Source organism: Lycium barbarum, chromosome 9, assembly GCF_019175385.1.
Source record: "Lycium barbarum isolate Lr01 chromosome 9, ASM1917538v2, whole genome shotgun sequence".
Lineage (NCBI taxonomy): Eukaryota > Viridiplantae > Streptophyta > Magnoliopsida > Solanales > Solanaceae > Lycium > Lycium barbarum.
Window position 1 is genome coordinate 9,603,269 of NC_083345.1, and position 21,035 is coordinate 9,624,303.

General features: G+C 34.5%; 2 protein-coding genes across 5 annotated transcripts; one reads left to right on the forward strand and one right to left on the reverse strand.

The window, feature by feature from the left end:
• Window positions 1-14,794, forward strand: LOC132610079 (protein NRT1/ PTR FAMILY 5.2-like). 4 transcript variants are annotated; one of them, XM_060324330.1, is made up of 4 exons: window positions 1-353; window positions 7,613-7,830; window positions 12,316-12,881; window positions 13,566-14,794. In XM_060324330.1, exons 1-4 carry the CDS (start codon window positions 221-223, stop codon window positions 14,482-14,484), a joined length of 1,836 nt encoding a protein of 611 aa, XP_060180313.1. In that variant the 5' UTR covers window positions 1-220; the 3' UTR covers window positions 14,485-14,794. The 4 variants fall into 4 exon arrangements, with proteins under 4 accessions (XP_060180313.1, XP_060180316.1, XP_060180315.1 ...); XM_060324333.1 differs by lacking the exon at window positions 7,613-7,830 and having other exon boundaries at window positions 218-353; XM_060324332.1 differs by lacking the exons at window positions 1-353; window positions 7,613-7,830 and adding an exon at window positions 376-423.
• A 133-nt stretch (window positions 14,795-14,927) lies between these two features.
• On the reverse strand, window positions 14,928-20,458 carry LOC132610078 (protein unc-13 homolog). The gene is made up of 5 exons (XM_060324329.1): window positions 19,739-20,458; window positions 17,929-18,816; window positions 16,863-17,315; window positions 16,508-16,694; window positions 14,928-16,218 (listed from the first exon to the last, which is right to left on the reverse strand). The coding sequence occupies exons 1-5, from the start codon at window positions 20,291-20,293 to the stop codon at window positions 15,245-15,247; spliced, it is 3,057 nt and encodes a 1,018-aa protein (XP_060180312.1). The 5' UTR covers window positions 20,294-20,458; the 3' UTR covers window positions 14,928-15,244.
• Window positions 20,459-21,035: the final 577 nt, after the last annotated feature.

Sequence of the window (21,035 nt, forward strand, 5' to 3'; positions counted from 1 at the left end):
TTCATAATCAATAAACTCAAAATTTTAGATATGTCTCCTACATAGACTCTTGAATGACTTAAGGCAGAGCAGCTAGCTGGGTCTATATAAAGGTAGTAGTGAGAGCAGACTTTCTATGCCAAGCAGAAAGTGAACGAGCTAGTTGTGCTTTCTAAATGCACTCTAATTTGAAGTTTGCATAACACTTGAATAAAGGAGTCATCCAATACTTCCTATAATTATGGCAACTTCTAATCATGTGGATGAAAATGGGCATGATGATGGATACACAAAAGATGGAACTGTAGATCTCAAAGGCAATCCCATTCTTAGATCCAAGACAGGTGGATGGAAAGCTTGCTCTTTCATTGTTGGTATGCTACTCTCTTCCTCTTAGCCCAACACTCTTATATGCACACAACAACAGTACATCTCATATTTCAAGTAAGTTGTAGTCAGTTATGCGAATAATCGCTTCATTTTTAAACCAGTCTCACTCATAAGCACACAAATAGACATTTTCAGAGCGATATGTAAACACTCTTCGAGCCCACAGAGGACAAATTTAGTTATGCCAAAGCTAGCTCCATGAACCATATTAGTCTAGTGTCTTTCTTCAGGTTAACCCTCCTTTATAAAACTGCAGGAAATTTCTTCTCTACTAACCTTCTATCACTTGATCAATCTTCTTGTCTAGAGTAAAATGGATAAATCTCATCTTCTCATATGTTACCGAATAGTACATGTTCCCCCTAGTGGATTCAAAATTTTCAATAATGAGTTTAAAATTTAATGAAGTAAATACACGAAGACGTCAAGTGAACTTAAAAAATAGTGTATATGCACACTTTGTAATTCTTCAACGAAAGAGATTCAATTGGCTTTTCTTGGGCGAGGATAACTCTGCACCTGTATATCCCTCTGGCTACTCAACAAGTGGAGTACACCAGTTCATTAAACACCTTTAAAAACTCTTGTATATTCCTAATATTATACTCCCTCCATTTCAATTTATACGAATATATTTGACTGGACACGATATTTAAGAAAGAGGGAAGACTTTTGAAATTTGTGGTTTAAAATAAGCCTTAAAAATTTGTGTGGCTGTAAATCATTCATAAAGTGAATTTGTTTTCAAAATAGGAAAGAGATCATTCATTTTGACACGAATTAAAAAAGAAATAGGTTTAAACAAATTGAAACAGAGGAAGTAATATAGAAGAGCCTTGAAGCAGCTCAAGGTAGTCATGCCTGCTCGCCTTCAAAGGGTAATGTAGGTATTTACTGATTTTCATGCTTTAGGACTTTTGTATCTAGGTGCTTTACACTGGTACCTTTCCTCTGTCAGACGATAAGCCCAACTAACACTTATTTAATGACCCAAGTCCCCAAAAAGATGTCCGAATCCGCGACTTAAGTAGAACAAAAAAAAAGTTGAACCAAACTAGTACAAAAAAAAACACATTAATAGGTTTCACTTCGTGCGTGAAAGCACCAAACTACAAAAATGCACTTTGGGCATTTCACGCACGAAATTCATGCGTGAATGTAATGATGTCATTATCCTTTTCTTTTTCTTCTGTGTAGTACACTTCTACATATAATAATAAGTGATCCATAGGTTATGCATACATCCATTCTTCTTCATTATGCATTTTTATTACACCTTTTTTTATTTAGACACTTAAGTTTTAATTTAACAAGTATCTTTTTATTTTTTGGGGATTGAATAAGCATCTTAACTATAGTTAAAAGGCTAAATTATTGAGAAGTACTTTTAACTTTTGTTATTAAAAAAAGAAGAAGCTATCTCTCCACAATGTTTGGTATTATATCATTAATTACATAACAAAACACATATATACAAGGTTGTCACATATCCAACTTATAAGCAACTTATAAGTCAATCCAAACGGGCTCTAACTCATTTAATACGTAATTTATGATTTTTAAAGGATTTTGAAAAAAACATGACATAAAATATGATTACTCTAAAATATTTATTGCTATCTAAAATTCCAATCATATAAATCATATATTTTGGGTGGGTGAAAGTAGATTCGAATTTAGAATGTTGAGACCCGTACCACAATCATATACAGAATTAAATACAAAAAAAAATTAATTTCTTTCAACCCATCCTAACCCCGCCCGATTTTTTTTTTTAATAATAAAAGTTAAAAGTACTTCTCAATAATCTAGCCAATTAGAAAATGTAATTAATGATATAATACCAAACATTGTGGAGGGATAGCTTTTTTTTTTTTTAATAACAAAAGTTAAAAGTACTTCTCAATAATTTAGCCTTTTAACTATAGTTAAGATGCTTATTCAATCTCCAAAAAATAAAAAGATACTTGTTAAATTAAAACTTAAGTGTCTAAATAAAAATGGTGTAATAAAAATGGCATAATGAAGAAGAATGGATGTATGCATAACCTATGGATCACTTATTATTATATGTAGAAGTGTACTACACAGAAGAAAAAGAAAAGGATAATGGCATCATGAAAGGCCCAAAGTGCATTTTTGCAGTTTGGTCCTTTCGTGCTTGAAACCTATTAATGTGTTTTTTTTATACTAATTTGGTTCAATTTTTTTTTTGTCTAACTTAAGTCGCGGATTCCCATAGGTGTGTCCCGCTCCCCCATCGATCCTTATTTTGTTTGTACCGTCAGAAATTCACGTGCCATTATTTGATATGGATTCTAAAGTTGGTTGGATTTATTTTATACTTTCCTAATCACATTTTCGAGTAAATTTGTGTACTACTCTCAGTTAAAAAAAGGGCTACTGATTAGTGATTAGTGCGCACGTCTAATACTCGTTAAGGCCACTTTGTTTCTGAAAAAGCTCCACTTATATTTTTGGTTACTAAGTATCATTTATTCAAAATATTTAAGAACATTGAAAAAAAACTAATGATTAACACTCAAGCCGATAAATTGGACTCTAATTTTTTAACTGATGGAGAATTCAAGAAAGTATATGATGTTTTAGGGAGATTGCCTAGAGATGGTTAAAAATAAAGGACTTTTATTTCAACTTACTAACTTTAAAACTGTAATTTGAAATCTTTTTTAAATGTGATATTAGAGTAAGTAACAACAAATGCTCATCGTATATTTGTTTATTTAACATATTATACGTATCTTTTGTTTCCTTAAAAAGACATTAAAACAGATGTTGAGATGATAGGAGGTACTTAGGTTCTTAGAGATTTATATTTAAGGATTTCAAAATTAGTTACTCCCCCTATTTCAATTTATGTGAACCTATTTCCTTTTTAGTCTGTGTCAAAATGAATGACCTCTTTCCTAATTTGGAAACAAATTCACTTTATGAATGATTTACAGCCACACAAATATTCAACACTTATTTTGAACCACAAGTTTTAAAAGTCTTCCCTCTTTCTTAAATGTCGTGCCTAGTCAAATGAGTTCACATAAATTGAAACGGAGGGAGTATATTTTTCTTTTATGTGGATGATGATGAAAGATAATTTGACTGGATAACGATTCCGGGTTAAGATTACAATTGTCCAAACCCCTCTTTGTAAGCATTTTAATATGTTCTTTGAAAGATTAAAATTAATTTTGTGTTTGGATATGCATTTAACTTGAAAAAAAAAGTTTGAATTTTTGTGAGTAGAGGAAAAAAAATCACTTGAAAAACTGGTGAAAGCCATGCTTTACTTGAAACTCCTCTTCAAATTCGTTTTTCCAAAAATCAGTCATATGTGTAATCAGACAAGCGCTATTCGACTTTTTTTTTTTTTTATGAAAAAAATTGTACGGAAAAATGGTAGTAGCTAAGTTGTTGGGTGACATCTAGTATATATACTAGTTGCAGTAGGCCCGTGCGAAGTCCGGGCCAAATTTAAAATATAAAAATAGTACGTAAATTTTATCAAATAAGTATAATTTGTGTCACATATGTTTGCTACATAATTAATTTAATGTAATTGCAGGTTAAACATATCTTCTCCATAAATTTTCATAATTATTTGAGTTTCTTTGACATATAATTGGATAATTTTTAACAAATAAATTATTTATGAGAAAGCAAGTTTGGTATGAAAATTAGCAAATATCAAAGGGTCGTACATAATTTATTTTATGCTAAAAGGATTACTTCTTAAGAATTAATTTAATTCTTCATATATACTATATGCTTAAAAGGATTAGCTCCTAGTTAATCAAACATGATTATATAGCTAATTTAATTTTGACTAATAATGCTACCTTCATCTTCAACACTATACAACGTCATTCAATAAATTTTACTTTTTGTATCTGTAAGCATATGTGATTGCACTAAAGAAGTAAAAATTTGGAAGTTTAATATAATAGAGAGGAAATGTTGGTGAGGAATATATTACGTAAGATATGTTTAAATGTAAAGTAAGATTTAATAAATGCTTCAGTTGAAAAAGAAAATTTGGCGCCAAAGTTACCTAAATTATACCAGTTTAAGAACAAAAAATTTACAAGTTACTTCCCTGGTTCATATTATATGATGTTTTTAGTTTGGTCACACCCTTTAAAAAATTACTCACCCTGGACTAAAATATATATCTTTAATTAAACGCTATCAATTTAATAGTAGTATTACTTATGTAACAATGCACTTATCGAAAAATAAGGGTAATTTAAAAAAAAAAACAAATAATACCTGCTTAGTTATATAAATAATTATTTATTTAAACTATATATACAAATTAAAACCACCATATAATATGGATTAGAAGAATAATCTAATAAGCAACAAGAAGAGATTTTTAAAAGAGTTATACAACACACCAATTATAAAATTCTATATGGGAAGTGGCCTTTAGTAATGAATGTGACAAAAATAAAAAATAAAAAAAAATATGCAAGGATAATTCATAAAACCCACGTGTAAGATTCCTATAGGGTGCTTTTAGGATGTGAGGACTGCAAAACAAAAAAAAAACCGTATTGACACTTATATATAGTAGTAATATTATCGATGAAAGACATGATATATTCTCTAACACCACACCACATCCAAAAAGAAGCAAAAACCACTGAGTTCTTGCCGGAATTTAAGGTGAAAAAATTATAATAATACTCATGAATTGGTTCTCTCTGAGAATTTGATAGGGTAAGACTGCGTACAATAGATCATTGTAATCCGGTCCTTTCTTAGACCCTTGTGATTCGGCTTTTTTTCAAATTTTGAATAGCGGAAGCTTAGTGCACCGGACTGCCTTTATATATATATATATATATATATATATATATATATATATGCTCAAACTATGTAAAATTATAACGACGATTTTTTTTCCAAACGACGAATTAATAGAATATATTAAAGATATCATTGCTTATTGTGCTTGATTTAAACATATTTTTTGAAAAACTTCCCTTTGAAAAACCTTTTAGTACCTCACTTGTCATTTGTCGTGTAGTAAACTGGTTCAGTCACAGCTAATGACAACAACATCGAATCAATCGGCTGAAAAACTAGACAAAAAGTAAAATATAAAAATCTGAAAAGATGTTGACTAAAAAGAAAATATCTCCGAACGTGTTCTTTGATACTTCCAAAGGAGTGACTATGGTATGGTATGATAGGATATTTAAAATTTTGGTACGGTAATTTTAGTTTTTAATTTTTAAAATTATATTATTATCGTATCAAATTAATTTTGTTTGGTTCAGTATTTTAAAATTCTATTTCGTTATTTTACTGTACGGTAAATCGGTATCATAGTTTGTCCGACTTCAACTTACATATACTCATATCGTGAAAAATTATGACTTCCGCTACTTAAGAAACATCTCAATTGTTATGTAATAAACACCTTACTCATATAAAAATATTCAAAAGATAGTACAAGCAATCTCTTCGTAAATCAATTACATAAAAAAAATATTTAAATCAAGATAGAGTAGTCAAAGTTCCAACGTTTAAACAATTAGTTTTCTAATAATACAAGTTTATATATTTGTTAGTATTATAACACTAAGATATATGAATTGTATACGTAATTATATACTTCGGTGTGGTATTCAGTATTTTCTTTATGAATATTGAATATCGTACCGAATACCAAATTTTTAAAAATTCATACCAAATACCAAAATACCGAAATTGCGGTATAAAAAATTTTGTTTTCTGTATAGTAATCGATATCTACCATACAATGCCCACCCCTACTTCCAAATGAATAATTAAGTACCAGTTTGGCCATGAGAACTTTTTACTTTTTTCCAAAAAATTATTTCACTTTATTTGAAAATCAACGTTTGGACCAGGGGCGGATCTACACACAAGTGAGGGTGTTCACCCGAACACCCTCGGTAAAAAATTACACTATATATATAAGGTATTTTTGTATTTTTTATGTACATATATAGATTTTGAACACCCTGAACCCAAGAGTAAGGCTTGGTTCAGTGGTTTTCGAACCCCCTCAATGAAATTTCTAGATCCGCCACTGGTTTGGACATGAAAATTTCAAATACAAATTTGGAAAACACCAAAACCTTTGTTTTCACTTTCAACACATTCAAACAATCAAATATTTGTTACAAAAATTATAATAAAACACAACTCCATCTTTAACTCCAACTTCAAAATTCTAAATAAAGTGAAAAGTATTTGATTTTCATGGCCAAACGCCTACTAAGTATCGAAGAGATTTTGAAGGTCATCTTTAGACAAATTCTAGCAGAGTGTATGTGCACACGTTGTTTTGGGTGTTGTGGGTTGTTCTGACTTCACTCATCCAATAATGCATACATCCCATGTTACTATATTAAAATCTACGTCCCACACAGTGATAAAGAATATCCCCACATCTACATTAAATCAAATAAAATAAATATCTTACGTTTCTTTTATCTTTAAGAAATCAGCTCATTATTACGCCAACGAAACTATAAAAAGTTTTTAGAACTTATCTCATATGGTAGGTTAAGTTTGGCAGATCAGTGACGTGATCTTCTTCACCAAAGAGTTTCTGAAAAGTCATGTAGTTGCATTTTATCAAGAGTACCACGTAACTGTTGGACGCATATTCTAAATAAAGAAGATGCACTCAAAATATGGAAATATCTTATAGGTACTTAGGACTAGTTTTTTTCTTTACATAATTTTCCAAAAGTGCAAATTGTATATTTAAATCAAAGATTAAGATTTGAACGTCCAATCACATCAAAATTAAATGCTATACTTTCCACATCAGCTTTTTGGGGACGGAATTAATACCTTTTTCCTACATTTGCTTTGAGTTCCACCAATCCTCAGTCCCAGCAAACTAAACCATAATTAGTTAAAACAACCCAACAATGAGGAGCACATTACCCGGCGAACGAAACACAGCTTATAAGTTACATGTTCACGTAGTCCAAATTCTATATATGTATCAAAAAAAAAAATCTAAGTATTTATAAATATTTAATTGTGAACTCAATTATTATTGTATATTAATATGAGGACGCTATAAAAACTCATAAATTTTAAATTTTGATTTAGCCTCCGCTGATTACCCACATCACAAATCTAACTAGCTACTATCATAGTGTAAACAGGTGTGCCTTATTTTACTTAAAACTTTTTCTTGTTGACTTATTCTTGTTGGCAATTAATGAATTGGCAGTATATGAAGTGTTCGAACGTATGGCGTATTATGGGATATCATCAAACTTGGTAATATACTTAACAGAGAAGTTGCATCAAGGGACAGTGAAATCTTCAAACAACGTGACAAATTGGGTGGGCACTATATGGATGACTCCTATCTTAGGCGCCTACTTTGCTGATGCCTTTCTTGGCCGTTATTGGACTTTCTTGATTGCCTGTGCCATTTATCTCTTGGTACGTCACTAGCCCCCCCCCCCCAAATCACCACCACCTTGGTTGAGACGAATTTAAATGAAGCGACCTAAATGTGACAAATTGGGTGGGCACTATATGGATGAACCCTATCTTAGGCGCCTACTTTGCTGATGCCTTTCTTGGCCGTTATTGGACTTTCTTGATTGCCTGTGCCATTTATCTCTTGGTAGGGCTGCTTATCGGGCGGATTGAGCGGATAACTACGCTTAACGGTTTGGCTTAACGGTTATCGGCTTTTAAAAGTACTAATCCGCTAGCCAACCGATAAGATATCGGTTAGTTCGGTATCGAGTTAGCAATTATCGGACAGTTATCGGGCGGTGTACCGGTTAAATTACGTAACTACTATCTTTTTTTTTTCCTTGAAAGACAAACGTTTTATTCATAATTTAACAACTAGGAAGTCAATTAAGCCCCATAGCCATAGGGTAGGCCTTAACAGTTAAGAATTCACAAGTTTAATCTCAACTCTTCCGATGGTGATCACTTCACCACCTTTCTCCGGAACCACAATTATTGCAATAGTAACTTCCAACACAAAATAATAATAATAATAATAATAATAATAATAATAATAATAATAATAATAATAATAATAATAATAATAATAATTTATGGTTAATGGAAGAGTTTACCGAAGATAATTACTGATTGTTCAGACTTTTCACTTTAGTGCTTTAGCTTTAGATTTTAGTGTTTTAGGTTTACAATACATATTTTATATGTTTAGGGGTAAAAATATAAATATGATAAATTGTTAACGGGTTAACGGTTTGCCCAATAAGAAAATTGTGTAATCCGCCCCCACACCGATAAGCCGTTAACTATAAAATTTTAATCCATTCCCCAACCGCTAATCCGATAGCCCACTACCAATAAGCCAATAAGCCAATTTTACGGTTGGGTTATCGGTGGCGGTTCGGTTTTGAACAACCCTATCTCTTGGTACGTCACTTACCCCCTCCCCCCCCCGCCCCCTCACCACCACCTTGGTTGAGCCAAATTTAAATGAAGCGACATATAGGTTTTCTAATATATAACTCAACTCATCTAGGATTAATTAATCTGCATTACTTGTTGCTATTGTGTAGTACTTATATCGTGTGTATTATGGTTCTACTAATCTAGTATGTATAAAAGCTATGTCTACCTGTGGGCGAAGTTAAGAGTATATACCGAAAGGGGCGGCAAAAACTTGTTGCTTCCAAAAGCATACACAAGTATACGTGGTCGTACAAGTAATATAGAACTTTTAAGTCCAGATATCGATCCCACAGAGACTTAGATAATACTGTTAAACTAATTCAAATCCGAATAAAACTATTCAAAAAAGTGAAAATCAAAATGTTTGTTGTAACTAAACGAAACTGAAAAGTAAACAATTTATGATGGGTGTTTTTGTGACTGAGAATATTTCGATAAAGATTGTAAGGTTTATCAGATGATGGAGAGTTCTAGGGTCATGGCTTTTGACAATCCAGTTAATCTTCTGACAATTCCACCTATCTTATTTCGTGGGTTACTAGTTGACGGGTTAATTATAGCTTTATGAGTATCTCCCGAGTTGCTCACAAGCCTGTAGACGCTACTATAACGCCTATATCCCTATGGTCGCCAGAGGTAGCAAGAACACATTTACTTCTCCGTATTCAGCTAAGCAAGGCTAAAGGTATATTCCTATCCTCATTAGCGAAACGATTATATCGAACAAGCCCTATTTATTCTTATTACGCATGTAAATTCCCTATCCCTAGTTCAATTCACACGCCACAGATAGTGTTCAATTATTGGCCAGATAATCAAACAATTAAGATCAAGAATAAATAAGCAACCCAAAATACGGAAATTTAATTGATCGAACTTGTCATCAAACCAACTATCATGTCTTTCGCCACAACCCCAGAATTAAGAAGTTTAGCTACTCATGATTCTTAATTCATGAATAATCTAGGGTTGAAAAGATGGGAAAAATAGAATAACCCTAGAGAGAGAAAGTAGAACGGTGGCTTACAAGTCTTAGAATATCCCAGCACACCGTTTACAACTTAATAAAATGTATATTTATAGTCTAGGGCTAAAAACAAATTAAGTAATCCTAATCTCGATCGAACCGGGAAAACTGTGCGGAAAATGGCTTGGTGCGCCGCCCCAAGAGGGATTTCCAGCCCTTTGGTCTTCTGAGCTTTTTCACCAACAATTGTGCAGGGGCGGCGCCCCAAGAGGGATTTTTAGATTCTTGTTTTGTCCAGCTCTCCTCTTCGCTCCTTCTCATGCACACTTAGTCCTTGCTTCCAAAACTCGACCAAACTGCTCGGTTTCTAGTCATTTGTCCTCATTGTACCTAAACACACAAACCATACCAACATAAGCACGAATACAACGATTCCATCATAGAAATTGTGATTAAAGTGCTAAGAACGAGAGGTAAAGTCTAAATATCGATATTTGTGCCAAATATCAGGGGTCTAGTCGAATTTCCTTTGTCAAAAAAAATTTATACTGACGCTGAATCTCCTTGGCTTATTTCTATGTGTATTTTATTATATTTTGAATCATCTTATTGAAAATTCTGATTCTGCCACTACGTTTATCATGTCATAAAAGAATATAGCAACGCAACACCGATATAATGAAGCATCAATAAAGTTACTCAAGTTTTATGCAGTAATATTATTCACCAAGGTTATTACTATTGTTTATTTTGTATCTTGAGTGACTTTATTGGTATAAAATAAACATAAATGGATTTATTGGATAATTTGGTATAGTTGATTGACTAATCGCAAGTAGGAAATATGTCATAAATTATTTTCCAGCCTACAATTATATTGAAAACATAATCTCCATAAGTTATTGATTTTTTTTTTTTTAGAAAATTTATGTGATCGATTGTAATGGGGTGTAATTTCCATATACCAAACTTGTTGACTTTAATGTTAGCAAATTCATGTCCAATTATTGGTAACATGATTGGTCCACTCAAGATGTACTAATTGGATAGGAGGTTTTACTCATATTTATAAGTTATCAACATTAAAGATAGACCTAGAATGCATGAATGGTCATGCTCATAATTTTTTTAATTTGCAACTTGAGAAAGGACTACTTGCTGAACAACGGGATCCTTGTCTGCTAGATATGACGTGATTATCAAGAAGATTAGTACCAATAAAAAAAAGATGAAATCACCAGTCATGACAAAAGGCAATACTATAGTACTAGCATTTGTCAGCTCAGTCCATTATTGACTCTAGAGAATCTATTTTTGGAATTTTGGATACATATGCCTTTTCTTTTCTTTCTTTTGTTTTCTTCTGCAAGTAGCTTTCATCTAAATTATGTTCGAAGCTGGTGCGGTAATCTAGAAAATTAGTTTAAATTAATCTGGTTTTGACTGTGATTTTCTTGGTTGTAAACATGATAGACATTAGTTTCTGTCTTATTAAGACATTTTGAAGTTTCATACTCATATATTAAGACATTTTGAAGTTTCATAAAAGATATATATGTTAAACTGAAAAATTAGAAGTGTTCACGAGGAAAACAAAAAAACATATATAGTAGTATACAATTTTATTGGGTATACTTTAATACTAATCATTTGCAATAGGAAGAGCGTGTAATGTGTAGATTAGACATATATCACGAGCAGTGGCGGAGTCAAGATTTTCCCCTAGGGGGTTCAAATATATAAAGAAATAAATACACGAAGAAGTCAAGGGGTTCAACATCCACTATATATATATATATATATATATATATATATGTAAAAAAATAATTTTAACCTTGTAAATACAGTGTAATTTTTCGGCCGAGGGGGTTCAACCTCCCTGGAGGCTACTTGGCTCCGCCACTGATCACGAGTGTTAAAAAGTTGATATTTAACTAGAGAAAGATAAAAAGAGACCGGTAATTACTTACCAAGTTTTAATCCTATGCTATTGCTAGCTGACCTCAAGGATTTCTCGGTTATAAAAAGATTTGAAAGAAATACCACCTTACGATGAAAAAGATTGCTAAGAAGTTTGAGGAGGAATGAATAGGTCCCGAGGGTTCTTCCTACATCAATTGGTTGACAACGTTAAGAGCACGTACTTTTGATGAGGTTTGACCAATAAAACTTTTTATTTCTTGACTTGAGAACGAATTATGAAAGATGTTAAGGGGGCTAATTGATCTGTCATATGCATATTGATGGGCCAACTATGTCATAAGAGTTCTAGGAATTTGTTTGGCGTCTCGAAATTGTAATCTTCCTATTAATGATTATGCCAGCTCGATTATTACTGCATATGTCATTGCTAAAAAACGTGAATTCCCAACGTACTTTTCCTCGGAAATCCCATATTGCTAACAACATTTCGATAGGAACGTCCGTAGGAAATTCGCATTTTTTAGTAGCATCTCAAGTGTAGCCTTTTAATTTATAGTCTGATTAACCAAATTTCATTACAATTGTCACAGGGTATGTCTCTACTGACACTAGCAGTATCAATCCATGGCCTAAAGCCTCCTCCTTGTGCCCATCCAACAGCAACTGACTGCAAAAAAGCATCCACACTTCAACTAGCTGTGTTCTTAGGTGCACTCTACACCTTAGCCGTCGGCACTGGTGGCACGAAGCCCAACGTATCGACAATTGGCGCAGACCAATTCGACGAGTTTCACCCCAAGGAAAAAGCTCATAAACTTTCATTCTTCAATTGGTGGATGTTCAGTATTTTCTTGGGGACACTCTTTGCTAACACTGTGCTTGTGTACATTCAAGACAATGTGGGCTGGTCCCTTGGATATGGGCTTCCAACATTGGGCCTTGCTATATCAATAATGATATTTTTGGCTGGATCACCTTTTTATAGGCATAAAAAGCCCAGAGGAAGCCCATTTACTAGAATGTCCAAGGTCATTATAGCTGCCTTAAGGAAATGGAAGGTTCAAGTCCCTAGTGACCCAAAAGAGTTGTATGAGCTTGATTTGGGAGAATACACCAAGAATGGAAAAGTCAGAATTGACTCCACTCCTACTTTGAGGTTTGTAAATAATTTTAAAAAAGATTTTTTTTCCTTTGGTTTTTAACTCGACCATTAAAGGAGAAGGTGATCGCTTGAACTCGAGGTCTCTGGTTAAGGATGTTGGGATCATGTCCATCCCATCACAACCCTCGGTGATAAAAACATCCCATCACAACCCTCGGTGATACAAAAAAATTAGTTATAACTAACAGAGTAAGATAAATTTATACAAACAAGCTAAAGGTTACCTTATTCTTTTCAGAAGTCACACTTACTATAAACAAGTACTCCATTTATTTCAGTTTATGTGAGACTAGTATTTTACTAGGCACAAAAGTTTTAAGATATTAGTTTGACTTATATAATATATTAATGAAGATAGAAGAAAATACATAATAAAGTGTGATTAGTTTAATGAATTTGATTTTACAATTGTAAATGTTGTATAGGTATAAAAAATTCTTGAACATTTCAAAACACAAAGAGTGTCATATAAATTAGAAATTAGTAATTACTTGTTTTGTTATAAGTATCCAATAAAAATTATATGGGCCATTGAGCCTATACAGCTAAACATTTTTACAAGAAAACACACACTAAAAAAGACGGTAATAAAGAAGAGGAAAAGAATCCCGAGAGTATTTAATTTTGCATTCCTTTGTTCTTGATGACAGAATAATCATGTAAAACATTTTGATGCAGGTTTCTGAACAAAGCTTGTGTAAAAATTGATACAACTGATCCATGGATGCCATGTCCAGTTACTCAAGTGGAAGAAACAAAGCAAATGCTACGGATGATACCAATCTTGATAGCTACATTCCTTCCAAGCACAATGATAGCTCAAATCAACACACTTTTTATCAAACAAGGCACAACTCTTAAGAGAGACATTGGTAATTTCAGCATCCCTCCGGCTAGTTTAGGTGCTTTCGTTACCATATCGTTGCTAGTCTCCGTTGTACTCTACGATCGTTTCTTCGTGAAAATCGCCAAAAGATTGACAAATAATCCAAGAGGCATCAATATACTTCAAAGAATGGGAATTGGAATGGCTTTCCATATCGTGATTATGTTAGTTGCATCGTTCGTTGAAAGGCATAGGCTTAGTGTAGCAAAGGACAATGGCCTAGTCGAAAATGGGAAACAAGTACCATTATCCATATTCATTTTGCTGCCTCAATTCATTCTTATGGGAACAGCTGATGCATTCTTGGAAGTAGCCAAGATTGAGTTTTTTTATGATCAAGCACCAGAAGGAATGAAAAGTTTAGGAACCTCTTATTCAATGACTAGTCTTGGTGTTGGGAATTTCATTAGTAGCTTCTTGCTTTCGACGGTTTCTCATATCACCAAGAAGCGTGGGAATCATAGAGGATGGATCCTAAACAACCTTAATGCCTCTCATCTTGACTATTATTATGCATTCCTCGCGATACTCAACTTATTGAACTTCTTCTTTTTCCTGTTTGTGAGCAAGTATTATGTGTATAAAGCTGAAGTCTCGGATTCACTGGCTGTGCTAAGGCAAGAATTGGAGATCGGATCGAGACATCGGGTAACTAATAGCCAAGAAGGTTCAACCAACGCACAGGTTGCTGGCTCTACATTAGCCTCCTAACTAACGTACATTAGTTTTCTTTAAACATCTTTTCTGTTTTTAGCTAGGTAATGTACTATATGGCTAAGGCTTGGATCTTCCAAAAATGCCGCTGCACCAGAGTCAGATCCTCCAAAAATGTAGCCTCACCCTGTTGGATCCTCCAAATATTATGCATTTTTGGAGGATCCGACACTGATGCATCAATATTTTTTGAGAATCGGAGCAACATAGCTATATGGGGCAATAGTCTTGTTCACCTCCTTTCTCTTTGTTATGATTTTCACACGATTGCAATGGTAATCAGTTAAATTATTGTTATTTCAAGATATGGAAGGTCATTTGTATTTTATTGAACAACATTTTCAATTCCATAGCTCTGATATCTCTAAAGGAAATAGTTCATGATATGAGTAGAATTTGATGGTCTATTTCTCCAACTCGTATGCTAATATAATTCTATTCTTTCACTATATACAATACTATGTGGTCAAAGTAATAATCTTCAAATTATACAGAAGATAGCAAAAGTATTATACATTAGCGCGTACCACCACGAAGAATAAAGTACTGATAATGCCTAGTCCAATGAAGAAAAGAAGAAGAAAAATTAGTACACTGTTCTCTCAAGTAACTCTAGTACTCCAGAAGGCTTTTCAATTATCATCCTAATAGCAGATTCACTGCAAAAATTCCTTCCTTCTTCGTTTTTTTTTTTTTTCTGCTTTCCTGGTTATTTTTCAGTACATGATGATTTTTAAAGATATGTTGGCCTGTTTACTTAGTATGGCCTCCTCTTTGCTAATTGGAATGTTTTCTTCAAGAAGTGATTAGCAACTTTATCATTTCTATGACAAATTACCCTCAAGATTGTGTTGGCATCTGATCTGTTCCATCTTCCTGTTGTTGGAGGCATAGGTAGTTTCTGTCCTGATCCCACAACTCCCATTCCACTAGCTTCACAAGCCACAATGCTGAAATCTTCAACCAATTGCTCAGTTGATTGTCCCATTAAAGCTATCACCCCTTCAACCGCCTCAGCTTCCGTGTCCACAACATCCTCTACTATCAATCCGTCACCACAAGTACAAAAAACCCTCTTTAAGCTCTCAAAGTCCTCTTCTATTATCTGATGATCGGCCCTCGAAAAGATTCTTTTGCTTCCTCCTGCTAGTAAAACCATAAGATAAGCCTCGAACGAAGCCTTCATAACTTCTTTTAAGGCCAATGGTTGAGCCCGGTCGGTGAGAATCGCGCACAAAAGTGTGAGGTTTTGCTTAAGTGCCCTTAATGCTGGTCGAATACGTGTGTTCTCAACGTCCCTGACGTAGAGGCTACCATAGAATACGGAGTGAGAATCAAAGAAAATGAGACGATAAGCAGCAACTTCTGATACATGTTGTACAGCTATTTGGATGGCTGAACGCGTGTGATCAAAGTAGGAGTAGCTCCCGACTTGTCTATTCTTGCTGTGACGACTTCTTGGAGAAGGCACGATTTTCGAGGAGATTGAGAGTGTTTTATCAAGGGAATGGAGTTGTAGGAGAAAGTAATGCAAAGTGTTTAGCCTTATATATAGGCGTTGAGTCCCTCGGCTTGTTGAAAGGCGGGGATGATTGCCTTCATCTATTATATGATGGTTTTGTTCATCTGCTCCTACACTGCAAATAGCAAACTTCCACAGTTTGGAGAACCTTGAATCTTGACTACATCTTGTTAGAGGAGGAAGTGTAGGAATGTAGCTTTGTTTTGACCCTATAAAAGGATCCCAAGGTCAAAAGAATGAAATAACTATTTGAGCATTCTTAAAAAAAGAAAGTTTTTGGAAAAATTAACATAAATAGCTGCCCACATCCAACTATTTAAACTAGAGATACCCGGCGGATCCATAATACATGTATAATCCATGTATATAATCTATGTCTATTGGCTAGGAAAAGTAAATAGTGAATCCGGCCGGTCAGCTATTTGTGTAAAGATTCTATTTTTCCTCTAATGCTTCTTCAGGTATGGAAATAAATAAGTTCCATGAATAGGCTCTTACCACATGATGTGACAAAGGTAATATACTCTTTGAACAGATGCTCAAAGCCATCAGCAAGATCCCCTACTAAATCCTCTGAGATGACCATTGGGATTTCAAAGAAATTGTCCACAGCTTCCTTGGCATGTCTCATTAGATCAACTGCTGATTGTGCATATGGCTCACTTTTGGATTTTGGATTCCATGTCTGCATATCAAAGTTTTTAACCATGAACTCCTTTTAGTATGAGCATTTCAAAATAGAAATCTTCCTAACCAGAAACTAGAAAGCCTACTACAATGGCAGGCGGATTCAGTATTTTCACTAAGAGAATTCAAAATATAAAGAAGTAAACACACGAAGAAAGAGACTTACTTCAGTTTCTTTTGCTCTCATAATGATCTCCTTCCCTTTCTTCAACCTTTCTTGAATCCATTTCCTCACTAAACTCATTATGATTAAATCAACTTCATAAGGAACCATCTCTCTCACTATGGCTTTGCCACCATCCTCACATTCAACAGAATCCTCCACAGCCATTTGAATTAAAACTTTTTCAAGTCTTCCAGCCTTCTGTAATACCAAAACTGTCTGTTTCGTGAGCAAAGTCGCGCCCGTGAGATATTGCTTTAACAAAGTTCCATAGCAAGAATGTAATGCCACAGCTGCTACTCCTGCTGAAATAGGATGCCATTTCTTCAGTACAGGGCTGAAAGTTTCCTTCTCCTTAGCTGCTAATTCTTCAGTTTCATTGGCTAACTTAATTAGTGTCTGGCTCACTTCTTCCAATTCAAAACTTGCACCATCTATGCTCATTTCTTCCAACATCTATTTTGCGCATGAAGAAAGAAAAAATAATAATGTTACATTAAGGAAACCTTAAAAATTAAAAAAAAAAAAACTGAAAGGGTTGAAAGCTATATTGCTCGGACCCTCCAAAAATGTTGCCGGACCCATTTTTGATCCTTCGAAAAATGCATAGCATTTGAAGGATCCAACATACACCCGATAGTATAGAGTCCGAGCAACATAGGTTGAAAGAAGGGCTAAAATACTGAAGTTTAACTTCTATTGTCAACTTCAAGTTACCGCCTATAATGAGTGGAATTAGTATCATGTGAAGTAAAGAAATAAGTAACTGTCTATAACAAGTGGAATTAGTAAAATGAAACTAAGGGATGTGACATGCTATAACGAATGGAATTAGTAAGTAAAGTCAGAAAAATAAGGAACTGTCTATAACAAGTTGAATTAGTAACATGAAACTAAGTCATGCGACATGCTATAACGAATAGAATTAGTAAGTTTACGGAAAATAAGTTACTGTCTATAACAAGTGGAAACTAAGGCGCATTACATGCTATAGCGATTAAATACACTAACCATAGTATAGAAACTCTTTACATCGTCAGTATATTAAACTGAAATCCAGGATACTAACCTTAGCGAATGCATTCCTCACGGACGAACGGATGAAGTAACTGACTTTATTTCCAGCTGATTCATCTGCGAGTTCGTCCCCTTTCTCAAAACGAGTAGATGTATATCCCGGAACATCTTCCTCTAATATCTTGGTGGCCGCGAAGAACAGAGGAAGATTGTTTTCCACTAATCCAGCACTTCCCCTGTTGAAATTTTCGTGATAATTAACCAATCTTTTCTCTGACCATTCCCTCATAGTAGCCAACACATTTGCCAACATGTTAACATAAACAGGCTCCCTGTCCACTTTCTTAGCATCACTAGCAACCTCACTACTCAACATAATCATCGATGCGCCTAAAAGATCAGGCTCGACTTGGCCTGTCGCAATGTACTGCTCGAATAACACCCAAGTAAAACACAAGTTATGAATTGATTTGTTGATACCCAAAATTACCCATGTTTTCTTCATCAATTCAAGAAGCTCGTCGACTTCATCAAGAACCATCGTATTGTCTTTTAAGTCGAAAACAGAGGATAACAGAGCAGAGTAAATATGTATATTTAAAGGGAATCCATCAGCCCAATGGCAAATATCAGTAGGGGAACCATCAACTGTTCTCCAGGCTAAGGACACTACAGAATTACATAAAGCTCTCATTGTTTCTGAATTTTTGCCAGTGTCAATGGCTTTATTTTCGGCTAATTTTATGATTTCTCTGAAGCGTTTCGCAAATGTGTTTGATCTTTCTACTGGGATTGAAGGGTGAAGAAGAAGGCCTGCTTCTAGGATTCTAAGCTGACGTTTTTGCCATTGATGGTACTCGTGTGTATCGTTGAATTCGGATGGTTTAAGGTGGCGTAATAGCTCTAATGGTAAGATAATTGTCTCTGCTCGTCTTCCCATCTGCTCAAATTTCACAACATTTGTTCAATTTGTCTGCTCTTTTAATCTTGAATTCATTAACATAGAAAAGGTCTTATAGGCTATACAATAAGTGTAATTCTATAAAACAACAAACTGATAAGGAAGAAAACCATATATCAGAATCATGCTGATGAATAGATATTTAGAAGAAAACCATATATCAGAATCATGCTGATGAATAGATATTTAGAACATTTGCCAAAGAAAATTTTGCTTCATTCTTCTCATAAAATATTTGTTTGTGAGAGAGAGAGAGAGAGAGAGAGAGTAAAGAATTTGTGGAAATATTAAGAGGAAAAATTTCATGGGTGGTTGTCCATGTTTGTGCATTACAGCATTACCCAAAAGTCACGTCATTTGTTACATAAAAATGGATCTTCACTTCATTTGTTACATAAAAATGGATCTTACTTTGCTTCGGCTATAAATAAAAAAATAATAATAAAAAAAGTAACTCTGACCGAATTTGGTGAAAAATCCACCTGAAATGTGAGAAAATAACAAAAATGTCTCCTAATTTCAATTTCTCTTATGCTTTGATCATTTTCCAGTTTTCAAGTCCTTCAGCTTTCTAATGTAAATACCCCATGAAAAATATAAGACTTCTTAATCACATTCAGCTATTAACCAAAATGAATTTTGATTGTACATTTTAAACAATGTAGCATATTATATTGTTCACTATTTTGAAAAACATATTATATGTTCATATAGCAACATTTAAATGTTATATATACAATTCAAAACATCCATTAATTTAAGTTTGATTAATTTCTAAAAGTTCAATTAAATTGTCTCTCGATGGAGCAAAGCCGAATCATTTCCTCATTTGTTTTTCTTTATATTTTCTGTAATGCATGCGAAAGACATTAAACATGCAAAATAGACATAATGTACGTACTTGGCCAACAAGAGTTCTCATAAGAGTTTTACGTAGCCTACTATCACTTTGCTCCGACACCCGCATTTGACGCCTCATAATCTCGGCCGACGTCATCGGCCTCCGCGCCCTCGTATGGGGCACCGTGAATGCTACCTTGGGGCTTGTGCCGCCCCCAGGCGAGGATGGGGTGCCTCCATAAGAGCTGGTTCTCCGTGATCGTGACCGCTTTAACATCTTCAACCCTAACGCCGTTTTCACCTTGCTAGTCACGGCCATCCCCACCCCGGATGGCTTCACCGGTGATCCGGGGCTGGTAGATCCAGCCCCGGACCCGCTTCCATCTCCTCCTTCCGACGGATTATGATACGAGATAGCCGTCCTACCCCCGAACCCGGGGGATGACCGACATGCAGTGAAGAATATCTCGTAAGCCGCGTCTCGAAAATGGTCACGGTGAAGACCGTCAATATTTTCGAAAGGCCAATCGAGGTCAAAGTCAACAGACACAACATCCTCGCCAATAGTATTTGCATGGCGAGGATGTTGTGTCATGGTGGTCGTAGTAGGTGCCATTTATGGGCTAGCGGCTATGACAAACTCCGCGACGGATATGTAATTTTTGTTAGATATCCGGCGGAAGAGGGCGGAGAGAGAAGCCGGTGAGCATTAGACTTTATTTTTTTCGAGGCAAAGAATGAAAGAAGAGAGAAAGAGAGAAGAAAAGCAAGAGAGAGAGAGCTATTTTTGGTGGAGAAAAAGAAAGAGAAAGAGGGAAAGAATAGATGGTTATGGGAAACTCTTATTGTATTTCTCCGAATAAAACGAAGAACCAAAGGTGGTGAAAGAAGAGAGAATTAGACACATTCCTCCAATATTTTTTTGAAAATAGTAAGGAAAAAAAGTTATGTTTTGTCTTATTCATTTAATTAGTTGACCATTAGTTTATTTATTTTCAAAATGTACATGAGGAAAGGTTACAATCTTTCCATCAGTTCAACCGGTGGAGAAATTAAAAAATTTGCTCCATCTCTATTTGGTTTACCATGAGTTAATATCTAATGCTAGGTGATATGGAAAAGCATCAGATAAGAGACGGCCTAACTAGCCCAAAGGTCCCACCAAGGATATATTGCTTTTTTACCCCACCCCAAATTAACATCATTTTCATACCCGGTTTAGACTTTAGACAGACTGCTACTTGTTTATTGAAATCCAAAAGTAGTGGTACAGTAGTAGGAATCAAAGTATGCCTAAATCGGGCTAGGGGTGGTGAAACAGGAAAGCATGAACCACATAATTTCCCTAAGTTTTGAAA